This window comes from Hydra vulgaris, chromosome 12 (assembly GCF_038396675.1).
Source record: "Hydra vulgaris chromosome 12, alternate assembly HydraT2T_AEP".
Classification (NCBI taxonomy): domain Eukaryota; kingdom Metazoa; phylum Cnidaria; class Hydrozoa; order Anthoathecata; family Hydridae; genus Hydra; species Hydra vulgaris.
The window spans coordinates 9,705,382-9,723,795 of NC_088931.1; the positions used below are offsets into that span (position 1 = coordinate 9,705,382).

Consider the following 18,414-nt stretch of genomic DNA (forward strand, 5'->3'; position numbering starts at 1 on the left):
TTTTTAATTTGGCGGATAATTTTTATGGTGCCATTATATATGAATTTTTATATCACTTTTATTATAATTTTTTAACGTACTTTACCCCACTAATATATTTATATATATATTTTTTAAATTATTCTTGTTTTATAGCATATGGTAATATAAAAAAATTTTTTTTTAAAGTTTCAGATTTCAATTATTTAAAAATTTTAACTACCCTTGCATTATGCATAAATACCCTTGCATTATGCATAAATGTTTTCGCCCTTCCGAAAACGCAAAATTCCAGTAAAGTGCGCTAAAAAATTATAATAAAAGTGTTAAAGTATAATAAGACAAACAAATTTAAAACAATCAGACTTTTATTGTTTAAATGACGTCATTGGTTATTTTTAATTAAAGGGTTTTAGGGGCAACCAATGAGTCCTTACAAATTGGAGGGGAATTGTACAAACACCATAACAGGTTCAGGAAAAGATGGAAGGTTTCAATCAAATCTGGAATAATTAACCAGAAGACAATTATTCTGGTCTATTTGTATGCTGCATTGTAATAAACTATCATTGAGGCATATAACTGTTAAACTACATGCTCCAACTAATTCAAAGGATTGTATACCGGCCCTATTGCAAAGGCTCTATCTAAATTTAATGGCATAAAAAGTATTGAAACATTTGAACCTATATAACAGCTGGAACCTTTTATTAAATATCCTGAAACAATTCCCAAAACAATGTTAACAGATGCAATTCTTTTGTTAACAATGCTAACAGATGCAATTCAATCGTTGTAAGTTTGATATAACGTTTATCTACAAACTAAATTGACATAAATCTTTCTAATGCAAAATGTAAAAGTATTTACCATAGCAGATTGTTTGCCACTGCAAATGGATTGCCACAGCAGAAGATTTCATTTTTTTCTATATGAGCGAATGCACGTTTACTAGAGACGTATTTTAAAGCCATATCTTAAAAAAAATGTAAAACGTGCAGTTCTTAAAGACAGATCTCATGACAGGTACTTATTTATTTATATACTATGTGTATTTGTTATTTTCAAATACATGAACTTTTTGCAAACTGAAACTTATTGGTGAATCTTTAATTAAAGATTTAGCAAGTTAAATTTAATGCGATGCGACCGTGAAACTCGCGCACGATTGGAAAGTTTTGTTCAGCACAGGTTATAAAAAAGGAGCATCAAATTTAATTGAAATTGAGTTAAAGAAACCACTCCTTTGGTACCATGGTCCATGGTACCATGTTACCATGGTCATAGCAAGCTACACTTTAAATGTGCATTTACCGCATTACTAGGAGATAGCAAGAGTCAAGATCAGCCTATTTTTAAACGTTTCCAAGCCAAATCTTTAAAAGTTAATTTTAATTACTCAAACTTTAATTTTTTGAGTGGTCTACTGACATCAAATCATAAATATTTAATAATAATAAGTAAATTTAGGTTTAAAATGAGCTTTTTTTAACTAAAACGTTCAGTGTTAACCGTTACATTTTGTAACTTTGAGACAAGTAATATTTTTTTGTTCTGGCAAATAGTTTTTTGATTTTTTAAACATAATTCAATATATAAATTTGTATAAGTTTCGTAGGTGTATAAATTTATTATGTTTGCAAATTTTAATATTTTCAGGTAACATTAAAATGAAGAGAAAATTTGATAGTGGTGCAAGTTAAAAGGCGGCGGAGAAAAGAGTTGGCCGAAGAAGCATGCTCAAAAGAACCAACTCGAAGAAAATATATTTGTTTTAAAAAAAAAATACAAAATACAGTTCATATCAAACTAGCAAACCTAATCTCAAAGTGTGAGTGACAGTAGTAATATTGAAAATGAAGTTGTACCAATTGCAGAAGACTCAAATTTGGAACAATAACCAGCAGAAATTTAAATACAGTAAACCAGGAACAGGTTGAGCTTGATATTTCATTACAGGAAGATGAAAGTGGAAATAAAATTCGAGATATGGAACCAGAGACAACAGATCAGACTCATCAAGATAATCCGGTCAATTTTATTGACATTGGGATTATCAACAAGAACAATTCTAGTCAAGTGAAGCCTTTTCTTAAGATTACTTGCTTTGAAATTCCAAATAATATTGTTCAAGACTCTAATCATCATGCGTTTCCCTATCGTTTGTTAAACAAAACTCTTGCAAATGGAGAATCATGCAAAAAAGACTGGTTGTCCTGGAGTATTGAAAAACAATCTTTGTATTGTGTACCTTGTTTTCTTTTGAACAAAAATGCTGCAAATATGTCATTTTTTCAGGTTCTGCCGGATGGGGCATTAGTAGAGGTTAGAGAAGATTGAAAGATCGTATACCGTCGCACGAAAATTTTATTTACAATAAAAAAAACTATGTTGTAGGAAATCTGTTAGTAGAGCAGCATTATGTGAAACTTTAGTTGATAATTTACTTTTGTCTGAACTCAAAACTGAAACTGAAAATTGGAAAAAATTATTCCAACGTATTCTAGATGTTATCCTTTTTCTGTCTGAACATGAATTAACACTTTTTGGTTCAAATCAACAAATAGGTGATCGAGCGAATGGGAACTTTTTAGGTTTTATCGAACTTCTTAGCAAATATGATCCACTTTTATCTGAGCATGTTAAAAGTGATCGAAAATCTCAACAGTGTAAGCAGCGAATTCAAGCTAATTATCTTTCAACACGAATTCAGAAAGAATTTATTGATATTGTGGTTCACACGTTCAAAAAGCAATCCTCCATAAAATTGTGAAAGCAAAATATTTTTCAATAATAGTTGATGCTACTGCAGATTGCTCGTACTAGGAGCAAACTACTCTTGTTATTCGTTATGTTAAAATTTTAGACAGTTCAAACTTTTCAGATGAAGAAAGGTTTATATTATTTGAAAATATTTAAAAAAAAATTTGAAAAGAATTTGCTGCTCGAACACTAGAAATATTGAAAACTTTGAAGCTGTATTTCAAAGCCTGCATAAGTCAAGCTTACGACAACGGTGCTAATATAGCTGGAAAGTATAACGGTGTGCAAGCGGTTACTCACAATTATTCATCAGACAAATTTAATCATCGAAGCGCGGCACCCTACTTCTGATGTTGAAAAAGATGACATTGAAAATCTCTGTAATTTGATAAGATTTTAACCGAGTCAAAATTTGTTGCAAGAAATATTGGTGTCTCATGTGAGTTTTTAGCTAATCGTCATTTGCCAAGTCAAGATGATGCCGAGCTGTATTTTAAAATCAATATATATTTTGTCATCATTGACTCGATTCATTCTGACCTCGCGCGACGTTTTCAGTCGTTACAAGAAATTTGTAAACTTTTTGGATTTCTATGGCAGTTTAAAAATTTAAATGACGAAGATATTGTATTGGCTGGTCGACATTTTCAGCACAAATATGACAAAGAAATCTCACAAGAACTTTAAAATGAGGTTTTATTTCTTAAAAAAATCTATGGTGTTAATTTTAAACTAGATTTGCGTTGCATTTTGCGCAAATTTTACGCAAATCTTCCTTTTGTATATATATATAGTGTCATCAATAAATAGAACATTAATCAAAAAAGTGTAAAAGAAAAAAGGTTGCGAAGGTATATGTTTATCTAATAAACTTTTGTCTTTTACACTTTTTTGATTAATGTTCTATTACTATATATATATATATATATATATATATATATATATATATATATATATATATATATATATATATATATATATATATATATATATATATATATATATATATATATATATATATATATATATATATATATATATATAGTGTCATCAATAAATAGAACATTAATCAAAAAAGTGTAAAAGACGAAAGTTTATTAGATAAACATATACCTTCGCATATATATATATGGAATATATATATATCGCATATATATATCGCATATATATATATATATGGAAAACCAAATCATAGTAATTTGACACTGAGTATATACTTAGTGTCAAATTACTACGATTTGGTTTTCCTGAACAAAAGAGCACACGCTGTGCGATAAGACAACATTTAACATTAGTACTTAGTCTTATTTAATTGTGTTGAACGTGTTGGCAAAAATGTCCAAAGATTTTTGTCTATTTGAAATTTCTTTAAATTTGTAAACTTTTCTACTGAAGTTTTTATAGTTAATAGTTTTTCATATATATATTTTGTCAGATTAAACTCTGTATTAATCTGTAAAAATGCTACTAATACAATCGTTGCTTTGCGTCTTCATCGTCACGCAAGGTACGGTTTTTTTTTTGTATTTTTATAATTGCAAACTGCAAAACTGTAGTATATTTGTGTATTTTGTAATACTCGTGTTTTAAGTAAACTATTAAATAGTGATAGTCTTGCGATATTAAGATTTATTTACAAACAATAAATGTCTAAAAATAATTAATACATAAATAAATTTATGCTTTAATGGGTATAGATACATGTCAATTAACACATAAATTTAAATTTAAATTAACACATAATAAAAAAATAATATAATAAATAATAAAAAAGCATAAAATAACAATAATACATTTATAATAGAGCAGTTATTGATACAATTTGCAATAACCAATAAAATAATCTTTAATTTTAAAACAACATATTTACCAAGTTATAAATTAGAATTACAAATTATTACTACCAAATACTCCGTAAATTGGTATTTAATAATTATAATAATAATAAATGATAAAACTCCTGTAGTTGGAAATAAAACTTATTCTTACTTATATAGCATTCAATAACTAACACAACTTTTAATCATTGTTCACTATACAAGTTAAGGATTTATAGTTAATGACTTTCATTTATTTAAAAGTAAATTTAAATAAATCAAGTAAACTATAATGGAAATAAAATAAAGAGATATTTACTTATAAGTTACTTGATAAATTACTTCTGTAATTTTTCAAGTATTTTTACATTTAGGGTAAAACGTGGCACATAGGGACACATAGGAATCATGTTCTTACACCCATTCACAACAAAAAAAAAAAAAAAAAAAAAAAGAAACTAAATAAAGAAATTATTTGCGTTTTATTATAAGATGCTCTGAAACAAATAAACTTAAGCAACTGTTCTAAATACTTCATTGACTTGATGTAAGATAAAAAATCTTTTTCAGTTTCTATTGACAAAAATTGTTTGAAAAACCAATCTCATTACAAAAATGTGGTGAGCTATTTTTTAAATCTTGTTCAACTAGATTATTGACAATATGGTGGTAAAGATTATTGACAATATGATGGTGTAGATTATTGACAATATGGTGGTGTAAAGATTTAGATCTTTTTCTAATACTAAGTAATAAAAAATAAAAAAAAGTTTATTTATCTGTATTATATACATGATTATATCTAAATTAGTAACAACGGGGCTGGATGATAAGACCATGTCTTCTGCCAGCTCCAGTTAGAATTTTTCAAAAACTTATATTGCTATGTTTTAAAACATTGTAAAGCTTATTTCAAAGGACAAAACAAATAAATAATCGCAGCTAAAATTGTATTTTTTATAGAGTTTTTATCCCATTTTGGACGATTGGTGATTTTTCATAACTTCTTCCTACCTATTTACATTAAACATTGTTTATAATTGAAGTTAAGATACTAAATTAAAAGTCTCATCGAATTTATTACTAATACCGCTTTTATAAATAAGGAAAATATTATTTTAGATTAAAAGAAAAATTATTACATTGTAGAAAACATTGTATAATGGTAGTAATATAGACAATTATGTTAACAATTTTTAGTCTTTTTTAAAAAAAAAAAGTTTATTTATAAGAATTAATTACGATATAAAAGGCTCAATACCAAATATTTTTTAAAACCAGAATCTTAAACAAAATAACAAATAATGTCTGAAATAATCTAAACTTTTTTTAAAAAAAGCGAATTAGCAATAGTTCAAGATTCAAGATCTTTTTTTGTTGTATCGAACAAAAAAATGCAAATATTTTATTTTCGCGAACTTTCTGATGTCATTTGGAACTTTTAAAGCATTTTGGTACTTCTAAAACTATTTATTATTACAATAATCGAACCTAATAATTTAAAACGTTTCATTAAAAAAAAACATTGAAAAAAAAATTCGGCTGAAACATTTAGCTTCAAATATAACTGTCCCTTTATGCCCCATTGTTCCAATATGCCCCGCTCTATTCAACTGAGCAAAATACTCATGGGATTGATTTTCATTTAAACGAACTGTTTAATGACCTTTCTAACTAAGTCTAGGGGATCAAGCAAGTTCGCTTTCTTTTCTTTTCTTTTTTTTTTTCTTTTTCTTTTTCTGATGTTTATTTTATTTTTAAGAGTTAGGGTACTCCAAGCAAAACATTGAGTGCTTAACTTGAGATTGAACTAAACTATAGACATTTCATTTAATAAAATATTTAATAAAACTTGTTGAAAAATTTATATGCAAAAGAAAAGTAAAAAAAGTAAAAAAAATTTAAACGAATTTTAAAAGTTAATTTAAGCATTTAATTTTTTAAATATTTTCAAAAGTTTTAATTTAAAAGTGTAAAATGTATACAACTTTAAACTTTGATATTTAATAATGCTTTCAATGTTGAAAGAACCGCATATTTTCAAATAAAGAATATGAATAAAGAAAAAAAAACATCAAATAAAGATGTCAAAAAATTAAGCTTGCAAACAATCAAAATTTTTCAAATGGTATTCTGATTATTATTGACTTTTTTGCTTCCCACCCTGCAATAATAAGGATATATTTATCAAAAATATTTCAAGATTTAGTGTCAATAAAATATCAAAATATACAAAAAGATGTAAATATAATTCTCAGAAATTAAATATTTCTAGTTCCGGATCAATTATAATGTTTAAAAACAGAACTTAAACTAATAAATTTTATTACAATCTTCAAAAATCAAACAAAAAACTATTGTCGTTTTCCTTATATATTTATTGTTTTATAAAAGATTTTATTCACAAGGATACATCAAAGGAAATCGATTTAGAATGATTTAGATTTTCAAAACAAGTTTATCAATTTAGAACGGTGATCGTTATAAACCTAGAATTATAAAAATAAAAGATGAAAGTTTAACCGCATTCAAATTCTTTGGGACTCGCAACCTTTTGTTTTGTAAACAAACAAAAAAAAAAACAATATCCAGACTGTAATTAAAAAGAAATACGTTGACGGAAATTTAAAAATGTAATTTTAAAATGTAGAACAATGACGGTTAGCCAATATTATTAGCCAATAATATTAAAATACAAATATTAAAAATGACAACAAAACAAACTTTTGTCTTAAAATTTATATTAAATAAACAAGGTCAACAACGCTGGGAGGTCCAGAACCTCGTACCTCCCCCCTCCTGCACTTTTTTTCTAGAGGACCTTTTATTTATATGGAAATTTTAAAATATAGAGGACCGTTTTTTAGAATATGATAATTGTGCCCTTTCTCCTCCAACTTTGAAAATTGTGTCTCCGGCCCTGATGAGTGGAGTATAACAAGCGTGTATGATAATATGACCTGAGATGAGGATAGACGACCTGAGTAACGACTAGATATTGCTTTGTTGTTTATATGCTAATATACCCCGCTCTATTCAACTGAGCAAAATTTTCATGTAATTGCTTTTCATTTAAACGAACTGTTTAATGACCTTTCTAACGAAGTCTAGGGGATCAAGCATAATCGCGTTCTTTTCTTTTCTATTTATTTTTTAATATTTTTTAGACATATCTGAATTACCCGAGTCTTAAGAAAATTAAAATTAACTGGTTTACTAAAAAGTATAGAATTTTGGACTCTCCCCTATTAAAACTTTCAACAAGATTAATCAACACTTTTTTAAACGAGATAAATCGAATTTAAACGATTAACCTTTTTAAGTTTAAGTTAATTATTTTATCATAAATAATACATATATAATATAAATATAAAATAACATAAATATAAAAAATATAAAATAAAAATGATAAATATAAAAAAATAATATAAACATAAAAATAGTATAGTAAATCGAATTAAATCGATTAACCTTTTTAAGTTTACGTTAATTATTTTACAGATAATGAATTCTAGCGTAAAATATTATGGGCTAGTAGTTACGATAGGGTAGAGCGGGGCAATTTTTACTAAATGTAACAGATCTCATGAACAGTGTTTTTTGAAATACTTTTTAAATATTTCCTAATTACCCAAGTCTTTAGAAAGTTAAGATTAACTGGTTAACCAAAAAATATAAAATTTTGGACTCTACCCTATTTAAAGTTTGCGTTGGATTTACAAGTCTTTTCAATATTTAAAAGGTAATTTAACCTGCTAAAAATTTGTTTAAAAAGGTATAGTTTTTGATTTTTTTAAAAACGTATTGCCTAAAGTTTGCGGAGCTGCTCAACTTACCCCCGCAGGAGCTTAGAGTGAGGTAAGTTGAGCTTTCAACAAATAAATAAATATGCATGGTACGAAACTTGGGTGAATCATCAGTAAAACTTTCACTTACAGTAAGCGTGTGTATAATTTATAAACTTTTTATTTTATACACTTTAATGACGTAAGTAAAATATTAAAATATTATTTTATACAATTATCTTAAACTTTGAAGCCTGATTTAAAAACTATTAATTTTAAAAATATATATTATCAACATATTGTTAAATTATTTTTTATCAAAGTTGTTTTTTTGTGTACGATAGTTTAGTGTTAATTACTTTTTTCAAAGCTGCTCAACTTACCCCTTCTAGACAAGGTGACATGTAAGTAAGGTTTTAAAGTGAACAGTAAGACTTAAGAAAAAACCGCCGATTTTATTCGAAAGTCCGATAAGTTGGTTAAATATCAACACTTAAGTGATGATAGGTAAAAAAATTAATAAGCATCCGAGAGAAAAATAGAAAAAAAAATTTACTTTTTTGGTCCAAAATTAAAAAGTTCCCGTGCACCTTATTGCTTTTCAGCAATCTTTTGTTGCGCATTGTGTTAACATTCTAATTCTCTAACGCTCATCCATTAGATATTTTGTCACGTGACGCGTAGTTTTTGACTTTAATTGCAAAACTTAATCGTATGCTCAACTAGTCCCGCTCTACTAATGTAAAAATTAAAAACTAAAATGAAAGTTAATTAAAACTTTTTAAAGCTACCGTCTCGGAAACTAAAAATTTTAAATCAGTCCTTGAACTATTAGTTAAAACATAAGAATTATCTCATGTAGTGATCGATCAAAATTCTGTTTCGGTATCGGTTTCGGCCGAAATTAAATTTTGAACCGATACCGAAATTTCGGTTTCGGTACCTTTTACAAGTTCGGTTGAAAAAAAACCCGATAACTTTGACCATTTTCACAAAATACTTTGCCGTTTCTTAATGAAATTTTAGTCCCATCGTTTTTCAATTACTAAACTTCTTAGTTTGTAAATATAGAGCATTAGTCTGCTTCTTAAAACTATTAAAACCGCAAATAATCAAACCGTTAGTTACAACCATTACAAAACTGCAAATAATTAAACCATTACAGTGCCAATAGTACTTTGAATCTTGCTCCGATAACGTGTTCGAAAGAAAACAAGTTTGGTTTAAATAGTAAATATAAATAGTGAAAAAGGATTATGTTTTGTGGATATATACTTTGAGTTGTTTGTATAGACTTTTACGAGTAATTTTTTTTCTTATTATTTTTATGACTATTAGTTTATTATTATGACATTAGACAGAAAGAAGTCGCCAAAAAAATAAACAACAAATGTAAAAAAACAAACAAAGCTAAATAAACAACAAAGTTAAAATTGCATATTTAGATTTTTACATTTTCTACTGAAATTTTACATTTTTTACTGAGATTAATTTTGTTTAGCCGAAGTTTCGGTAAACAGATCAGGTAACATTGCAGGCACTGCAGAAACTGTGAGACAAATTAATTGGAAACAAATTATCCCAAATCATTTATTAAACTTTTCCCAAGACAATGGACAGATAGCATTTGACTTATTCTATCAACATTTGACTTATTCAACCAACACATTATTCAGATAGAAAATTATCACCAACCATTAAAAACAAAAAAATTGTCAATGATAAACCATGGATGACAGCTGACATTAAGAAACTGATCCAAATCCAACAAAAATAGTACCACAGTAGCGATCTTAAGAAATTGAAAAAAGCATGCAAAATTATAAAACTCAAAAATATGGTACCGCAAAAAACAATTCTATAGTGGCCTTACTAACAAAACCAGCACCTGGTGGAACCAGCACCTGATTGGAACAAAACCAAATTATCAATATACCTCCCTAAATGACTTCTTTTCTCGATTGTATTGTTGCTACAGACAAGATATCAGCAAGTTACTAACGAGATAGCAACAGAATGGCAACCTAATAGAACACTACCTTGTGAGCCTCTTCTGCGTATACTTGGAGCATTAAATATATATAAAATCAACTTACACCAAGTTTTAATGTTCATGTATAAAACAAATTTAGGATTGTCTCCTAAAATATTTCAATCCTATTTTGACAAAATAGTTCATAAATATCCAACAAAATTTTCAAGTAACAACTTTGTTGTCCCAAAATATAATTCAAAACTAACTTCATATTCAGTTCTTTATCGTGGACCCTACTTGTGGAAAATGTTTCCCAAAATTGTAAATACACATAAAACTAGTATAGAGCAGTTTAAAAATGAATCAAAACAAGCATTCTTACTTATGGATTTTAATATATCCGATTTTATATGTTTTTTTTAATTAAAACTCAAATACATAAAATAATTAATACAAAATTATGTCACTGAGTGTATCAACATTTTTTTTTTATTATCTTAATTATGGTATTACCTCTATGACGTTTGCTAATTTATTTACGTTATTTCTATGAAGTTGACTAATTTATTTTTGTTATTTCTATGGTGTATATTAATTTATTTACTTTTTATTTTTAAATCTTACTTTAAATTTTTAATTTTTAAATAAATGATAATATCTTATTTATTTTTTCTTATTCTGAAAAAATGATCTTACTCTTTCCTTAAAGTTTTATTCTTAAAGTTTTTCTTTAAATGATAAGGAATTGTTATCTATTTTACTTTTTTACTTTTATTTTTTTTTTTTTTTTATAAATAGTTTGTTAACTATAGATATTTAAATATTACGGTTTTTGTAAATACGTGAGAATAGGGCTCGGTGATAAGGCTAAATTAGTCTTCTTCTTGCCCTGCCAATATTTATTTTTATTTATGTGCTTCGAAACTGTATGTATTATTTAACGGCAAAAAAAAAAAAAAAAAAAAAAAAACCTGTGAAAGCCGGAGTCATCCAAGGCAGTGCACTCGGACCCGTTTTCTTTATACTCTTCATACTTGATATAAACAATTAATTTGACTGCAATACTGAACTATACAAATTTGCTGATGACATCCTTGTGTACATTATTGGAAACCTATCCCACTTAACCTTATCACAGGAAATTTACGATAAAGTTAATAACTGGTGCATCAAATACAAAATATTATTAAACATAACAAAATGCAAAATTAGCATACCTAGTAACAAACTTGACACACACCAACCACCAATTGTTTCCATCAACTCCAAATCTCTTGAATATTTAACATCATATAAATTCCTAGGATTGGATTTAAATATAGAAATAAACACCAACCAACAATTGCAACGCATCAAGCCCAAAATCTCCTTAGCTAAATATCTCAGTATCACAAATACATAAAATACATCTAAGAACGCTAAAATTTATAGACGTTAGTTCAGAAATTTCCAGAACAAAATATAACATTGAAAACACAGTACATTGACAATATGCGTATAAAAATCCTAAAACAAATTTTACGAAACCCAAATCATCATCTAAACACCAAGACAAAAAATAAATCCAAAATAACAACAGGATAAAATATCAACTTTGTGTTCAAGATAGCCACTGCAAATACGACTTACAAAAGTAGTTTTACCCAACGAACATTGCGTCTTATAAAAGATAGGAAGCATAACTTGTACACTAGTATGTATATATGTATGTATGTATGTATGTATGTATGTATGTATGTATGTATGTATGTATGTATGTATGTATGTATGTATGTATGTATGTATGTATGTATGTATGTATGTATGTATGTATGTATGTATGTATGTATGTATGTATGTATGTATGTATGTATGTATGTATGTATGTATGTATGTATGTATGTATGTATGTATGTATATATGTATGTATGTATGTATGTATGTATGTATATATGTATGTATGTATGTATGTATGTAAAAATTCTGTAATTTCTAAATTTTTAGACCATTGAATTTATATAAAGATCTATATATATATTAAAAAAAAACTGTTTACTGAAATGTTGGTTTCGGTTTTGGTATTGAACTAGTATACCCGAAAACTCGATCTATTTCAGTTTCGGCGTATTTCCAATTTAAGACAATCACTACTCCCATACATGTTTGTAAGAGGCGGGAACAAAGCCGTACTATCGCAGGCGGAATTGGTTCAATCGCATATGTTCCTCTTTGCAAAAACATCTTCTTTTTAAAAGGATTCCAAATATTAAAAACACGTTTTTTTAAAAATAAACTAGTTTGCATGAAACTAAGGGCGGAATGCAAGAAGCGAACTTGAGTCAAGCTCGACCTGAACTTTACATTGTAACCAATAGCGGCAGAGTATGGGTTTTCCCCTCAAAAAATACTCTGCCGCTATTGGTTACAATGTAAAGTTTAAGTCGAACTTGACTCAAGTCCGCTTCTTGCATTCCACCCTAATACTTAAAGCCAAAATCTTAAAAAACTATTAGTACTTAACTACTTTTCGATTAAAAACTTATTTTATTAAGATGAATATTTCCAAATTTTTTACCGACATAAAAACCATAAAACATTCTACGAAAAATTTCCTAAGGAAAAGGTTTTAATTTAAAATCAAAAAAATGGAAACAATATTAATTAATCTAATAAGAGTTTTTTTTTTGCATGCCACTATCTAAAATGATGAATATTATTTATTGTTTTTAAATTATAGTCTAGTAACTATTGATTGATCATAGTTGCAGCCTAATTTAATAGGTGGCTGTAATTTTTAAATATGATTTGTTGTTTAATTATTTGAAATTATCGTGTCACTCTTGTTCAGTTGCAAATATATTCTCAAATATAGTTTCAATAAATTTCACAAAATTAATAATAGTTTATAAATTTTGTGAAATTTATTGAAACTCTATTGGAGAATAACTGCTAAGTGAATAACTTCAAATTTTTAGTCAACCGTTTCCTCGGTCATTAAAATCATTCTTTGTTATCTAGTAAGTAACAATTTAATAGTGGTTGGATGTTGCCTTGTTGGGAATGAATTAATTTAAAAAAAAAAGTATGGCAAAAAAAGAAAGCAATACACATATCATTTTATCTAATGTATGAATGTTATGTACTATCATTACAATCGATTAGGGTAGATTAGGGTAATATGAGCACCTTGGTAAAATGAAATCCGTTTTATTTTTGTTTGAAAAACAATGCAATGAAACATTTAGTTTTGACTTTATTTAAAGATACCTTTTTTATGCAATATAAGCATGCTCAAATTACCCATTGTTTTTTTTTTTAATCGAAGTTACCTTTAATTTAAAGTCCTAAAACTGCGGTGGTTTTGATTACTTTTTTAATAAAAGTAAAACATAGTGAAATTTTTTAATATTTTAACAATACTAAATATCTTTCTGTAATTTAAACTTTAAGAAATTGTAATTTTATTGTTTAAAGGTATGAGTTAACAAAATTGAAAAAATAACGAACAATGTTTTTTTTATATGTAAAACATAGAAGTAATGTTTCAATAAAAATTGGGTTAAAATTTTATATTTTAATAATAAATTTTATTAATAACGAATCATTTTATTCCACAACTTAGTTCTAATTGTCAGGTTGGCACTTTTTGCCTTAATTAATGCTATTTTTTTGAGCTAACTCAAAGTGCTCACCTCATATTACTTTTGATACTTTTTTAAAACCTCTGTGTTTTTGGGAAACAATTTTGGGTGCTCATATCTAATTGGATTATGAGTAGTAATCCCTATAAATTATTTTTCCGCAAAAAATTTTGGATCCAACATAATTATCTTTGAAAATATTACAATTTTCGTTTAAGGTGCTCATAATACCCTAATCTACCCTATATTTTTCATCAAGTTATCAGCAATGTATTTTAAAAGTAATCTTAACTAATTGACACAAATCATTTATAAAGTATTTGTTTACTTTTTTATTATTTTTAGCAATGCCTCATGAAAAGACGTGTAGTAAGTATTCTTTACTTTTGTTATTTCAGTATTAGCAAATAAAAAACTTCTATTTTTATAAACATAACATACAAGCTTATGCGTTATAATGTACTTTTTAAAAAACAACAAAGTAAAAATCTGGTTTGGTTTTATATTATATACAATAATATATAAGCTTTGGAGCAGATCCAAAGGGGGTGGGGGCAAAGTATGCTATTGCAACGGTATGTATATCTTTAAATTTAACACAGCACGTAGTTGCTGATTAGACAGTTAGTAATAGAATGCTGATTAAAAAATTATATTTTAATAAAAGCGTGAAATGCGAATTTTATATTGGGATAATAATATATTAAAATACAAAAAGTTAACAACTATAAACTTTCGTAAAATTCTCAATTTGAAGAGGGATTTGGTTCCCGAAAAATTTGTTTCCTAAAAAAATTTGAAAAGCTCTTTCTTTTTACAATTAATTTTACTTTAAAGTGGTCTCAACTTTTAAAACTGTTTTTATTTTTTATATTCTATTATATCTTAGTCATAAAATACTGTTATTATAAGTATGCTGAAATCGATCGAAACAAAAATATTGAATATACTCAATTTCCTATAATAAATTGCAATAGATAAATAATTTAATAGGTTTATTATATTAAATAATTCTTTTTAATATATTATAGCAAAATTTGTTAAAACTAATTCACTATTGAAAACGAATTCGATATTCAAGCACATATTATATATTTTTTTGTAGTAGTTTAGGTGCTCCCAGAAGTCCTTACGTTCTCATCACAGAGCACCACGGGAGAGCATTTAGCAGGAAGTCACGCCTCCTTCCGTACCAATGTCGCTTGTTGGGCTAGAGCTGGCGTCGAACCTCGGACCTCTGGGTTCTGAGCCAGAACTCAAACCTTTGCGTCACGACTGCTATAAATTATTCGTTTTTTATAAAATATTCGGGTCAAGATTTTATAAAAAACGCAAAACCTGGATTTTCTCACTGAAAAATAGTTTCAACCTACATGTTTGTTCACTTTAGGGCATCCATAAAGTACGTACGCAGTAAATCCACTGATTTTTGACCTCATCTCCCTTGTACGAACCCGTACGCTTTCGAGAAGCCCCTTCTTCCCTTCCCGTACGCGTTATTTTATTTCAAAATTAACTCGATTTCTTTTTTCTCTCCTCATTTTTTATAAAGAAATTAAAATAAAAAATTGTGACTGAAGTTAGAAAAAAAAACACAATTTTGATTTGTTACAGACGTGAAATTCAATGTTTTTAAAAAAAAATGAAATCAAGTTTAGGAGAAATAGTCAAACCGCGTACGTGCTCACTGTCTATAACACCCCCTTTCCCCCTTGTACACGTTCGTACGCTTTTGGGAAACCCTCTTCCCCCATATCTGCGTATGTACTTTATGAATGGCCCCTTTGTTGGTTACCAATATTTAAAAGGCTAGGTGAATAAAAATGAGTAATTGCTTTTACTCAATAGTTGGTCAGCTTTACGTGAATAAAAACATAAGAAAAATTGTTAAAGTTTTTTGAAAGCTTTAAAAGTAAAAGCTGACCAATTACTGAGTAAAAGCAGTTGCTTATTTTAATTCACATGGCCTAATAGGCCGGGTGAATAAAAAGTTTGAATAACAATTGTGAATAACAATTTTGCCAAAGTTTTTATTTACGTAACGCTGACCAATTACTGAGTAAAAGCAATTGCTCATTTTTATTCACCCGGCCTGCATATTTTGAAACCCTATACAGGCTCAGAATAGGCAGAAAAATGAGCAATCTGATTTGCTGATTTTGAAAGAGAGGCAAATGCGATTTTGTTGAAAAATATAATTAAAATCAAAACAAACAGATTTTTGAAATAAATTTCAAAGTAATGATATACTAAGTTTATCAATACAAGTCATGTGTTACTATCAACACAGGAAATTCATTTTATTTTAGTACTCTTCAGAGTATTAAAAATGTATCAAAATCTATTTGTACAAGAGAATTTTCACTCGTAAAAATTTAATAAAGTTTATCTTGGTGATGAAGATTTATCTTGGTTATGAAGATCTATTGTTAATTTTAAGAAACGAAAAAAAAAAATGTGTTGAAGTAAATTTGAAAAAATCTACAAATGTGTTTCTCTTAAAATATGCTCTTGGCCTTAAAGCATTCTCAAATACATAGTTTATATAAGTATGTTGTACGAGACTAATTGTGAAGCACTTTTGCATACAAAGTTTATATGCAGTTTTACGTGACTACTGGTGAAGAACTTTATTTATAAACTAATTTACAATGTTATTATAAAGAGTTAAAAATAAGAGTTTTTAAAAAAAGAAAATTTGTACTAATTGCAAAACTAGCTTACATGTTCCATGTCAATATATGAGCTCTAAGGAGATTTTGTTTTCATGATTTGTTTCAACCATAGTTTGGAGAAGGCTGATATATTTTTTTTATTACGTAACTTTAATAAAACATCGTGTTAAACCATTGAAAACTTTTTTAAAATTTAAAAAAACTTTTGGCAGGCTACATTAAGTAAATATGGAGTACATTTTATTTAAGGTTTTTTTCTAATTTTTTTAGAGCAGACATATTTTCTTTTTCTTCTGGAGTATATAATGTAAATTAAATTATTAGCATTATAAATATATAAAGTTTACCAAAGTTTGCTGCTTTATTTAATATTATTTTCCATCAGTTGCTATTAAAGGATACACATTTTATATTAATTATAGAATACAATAACGAGTATTTTGTTCAGGGTAAAAGCTATGTATCAACAAACATGTATTGAGTTTTGAATTTAAAATAAACAACAACATAAACTTGCATGTTTGCAATCTTTCTTGTTTCTACCTTTTTACACTTAGTTTTTACCACACTTAGGTGTGGTAAGTTGAGAGTTATTGCTTTTGGTAATCAGTTTACTATATCAAAACACACTTGTGGACATCGAGTTATAGATTTTTTCTAGTAGCTTATTATGCTACAATGCTTTGTAATCTTTTATTACTATACATTACCAAAGGATATCTAAATTCGCTCTTGCTTACAATTGCTTTTAATTTAAGAGTGTTGCAAATCATATGGGCTAGCTATAACAACCAATAAGCAATATTCTCAAACTTTTTTAATGTTGTATATAATTTATATATGGAAGTAATAAGTGTAAAGTTCTAGAAAGAAATGAGGCTATTTTTTCAAAATACTTTTCTTGCTAAATGATTGGATAAATGGGAACTTAATTTAAAAAAAATTATACTAAGTTAATAATAGTCTATTGATATTAGTAGGTAAATTTTAAAAAACCTATTGTATGAGAATCACAGCATAGTCAAGTTTTACCATCTGTTTATAGTTTGTTACAATGGTTGTCTTTTTTATATCTTAGAATTAGAAAAACAAACTAATTTTTTTAAATCTTTATTTTTAAGAAAAAATTCTGAAAATCACGGATGTTATGAGTTGTGAGGGTTTGTATAAGTATTTGTACTATATTACACAAAATTGGATAGAAAAATCATAATTTTTTTTGCTATTATTATTTGGTTTTTTATGAAACTACTCAAATTCACCTATATTATTGAAAACGTTTTTTGACATTTGTTTTGATTTTAACATACGCGCATAAGCCTCTCTTTCAAAATCAGCGAATCAGATTGCGCATATCTCTGCCTATTCTGAGTCTGTATAGGGTTTCAAAATATGCACCCGGCCTAATATCATCCAAAAGTAGGCGGTTGATACGTATGCGCAAAATTTCTATGGTCTAAAAATCGGCAACCTTCTATTGAATGTCATTAAGAATCCTCAACCTACTTTGTTTTCATTATTTGTCTAAAGAGGTGGAACATCTCTTCTAAAAAAGTAAAAAGGTTCTTTCAATGCAAAGCTAAGCTTAAAAAAAAATTTTCTCAAGACAATTTAATGAATTTTTTTACCACTAACCTAAGGTTAGGATAATATAACTGTCTGCGTAAAAATGTTTCAAATATTCATATATTATGACGCAAGTAATCTTGTTTTTTAGCGTGAAACAATAACTCAACCTGAAGACGGTTAAAAAACAGAAATTTTTTAAAACTGTCTTATATATGTATATATATATATATA

General features: G+C 27.2%; 1 protein-coding gene across 1 annotated transcript in view; it reads left to right on the top strand.

Annotated features, from left to right (window-relative positions):
- The first annotated feature begins 3,974 nt into the window (after positions 1 to 3,974).
- LOC101240168 (uncharacterized) overlaps positions 3,975 to 18,414 on the top strand; it is a 72,272-nt gene continuing 57,832 nt past the window's right edge. Inside the window, exons 1-2 of the mRNA XM_065811599.1 lie at positions 3,975 to 4,249; positions 14,285 to 14,308. Of these exons, the coding sequence (XP_065667671.1) occupies positions 4,204 to 4,249; positions 14,285 to 14,308 (70 nt within the window). The 5' untranslated portion in view covers positions 3,975 to 4,203. The remainder of the gene's footprint in view (positions 4,250 to 14,284; positions 14,309 to 18,414) is intronic.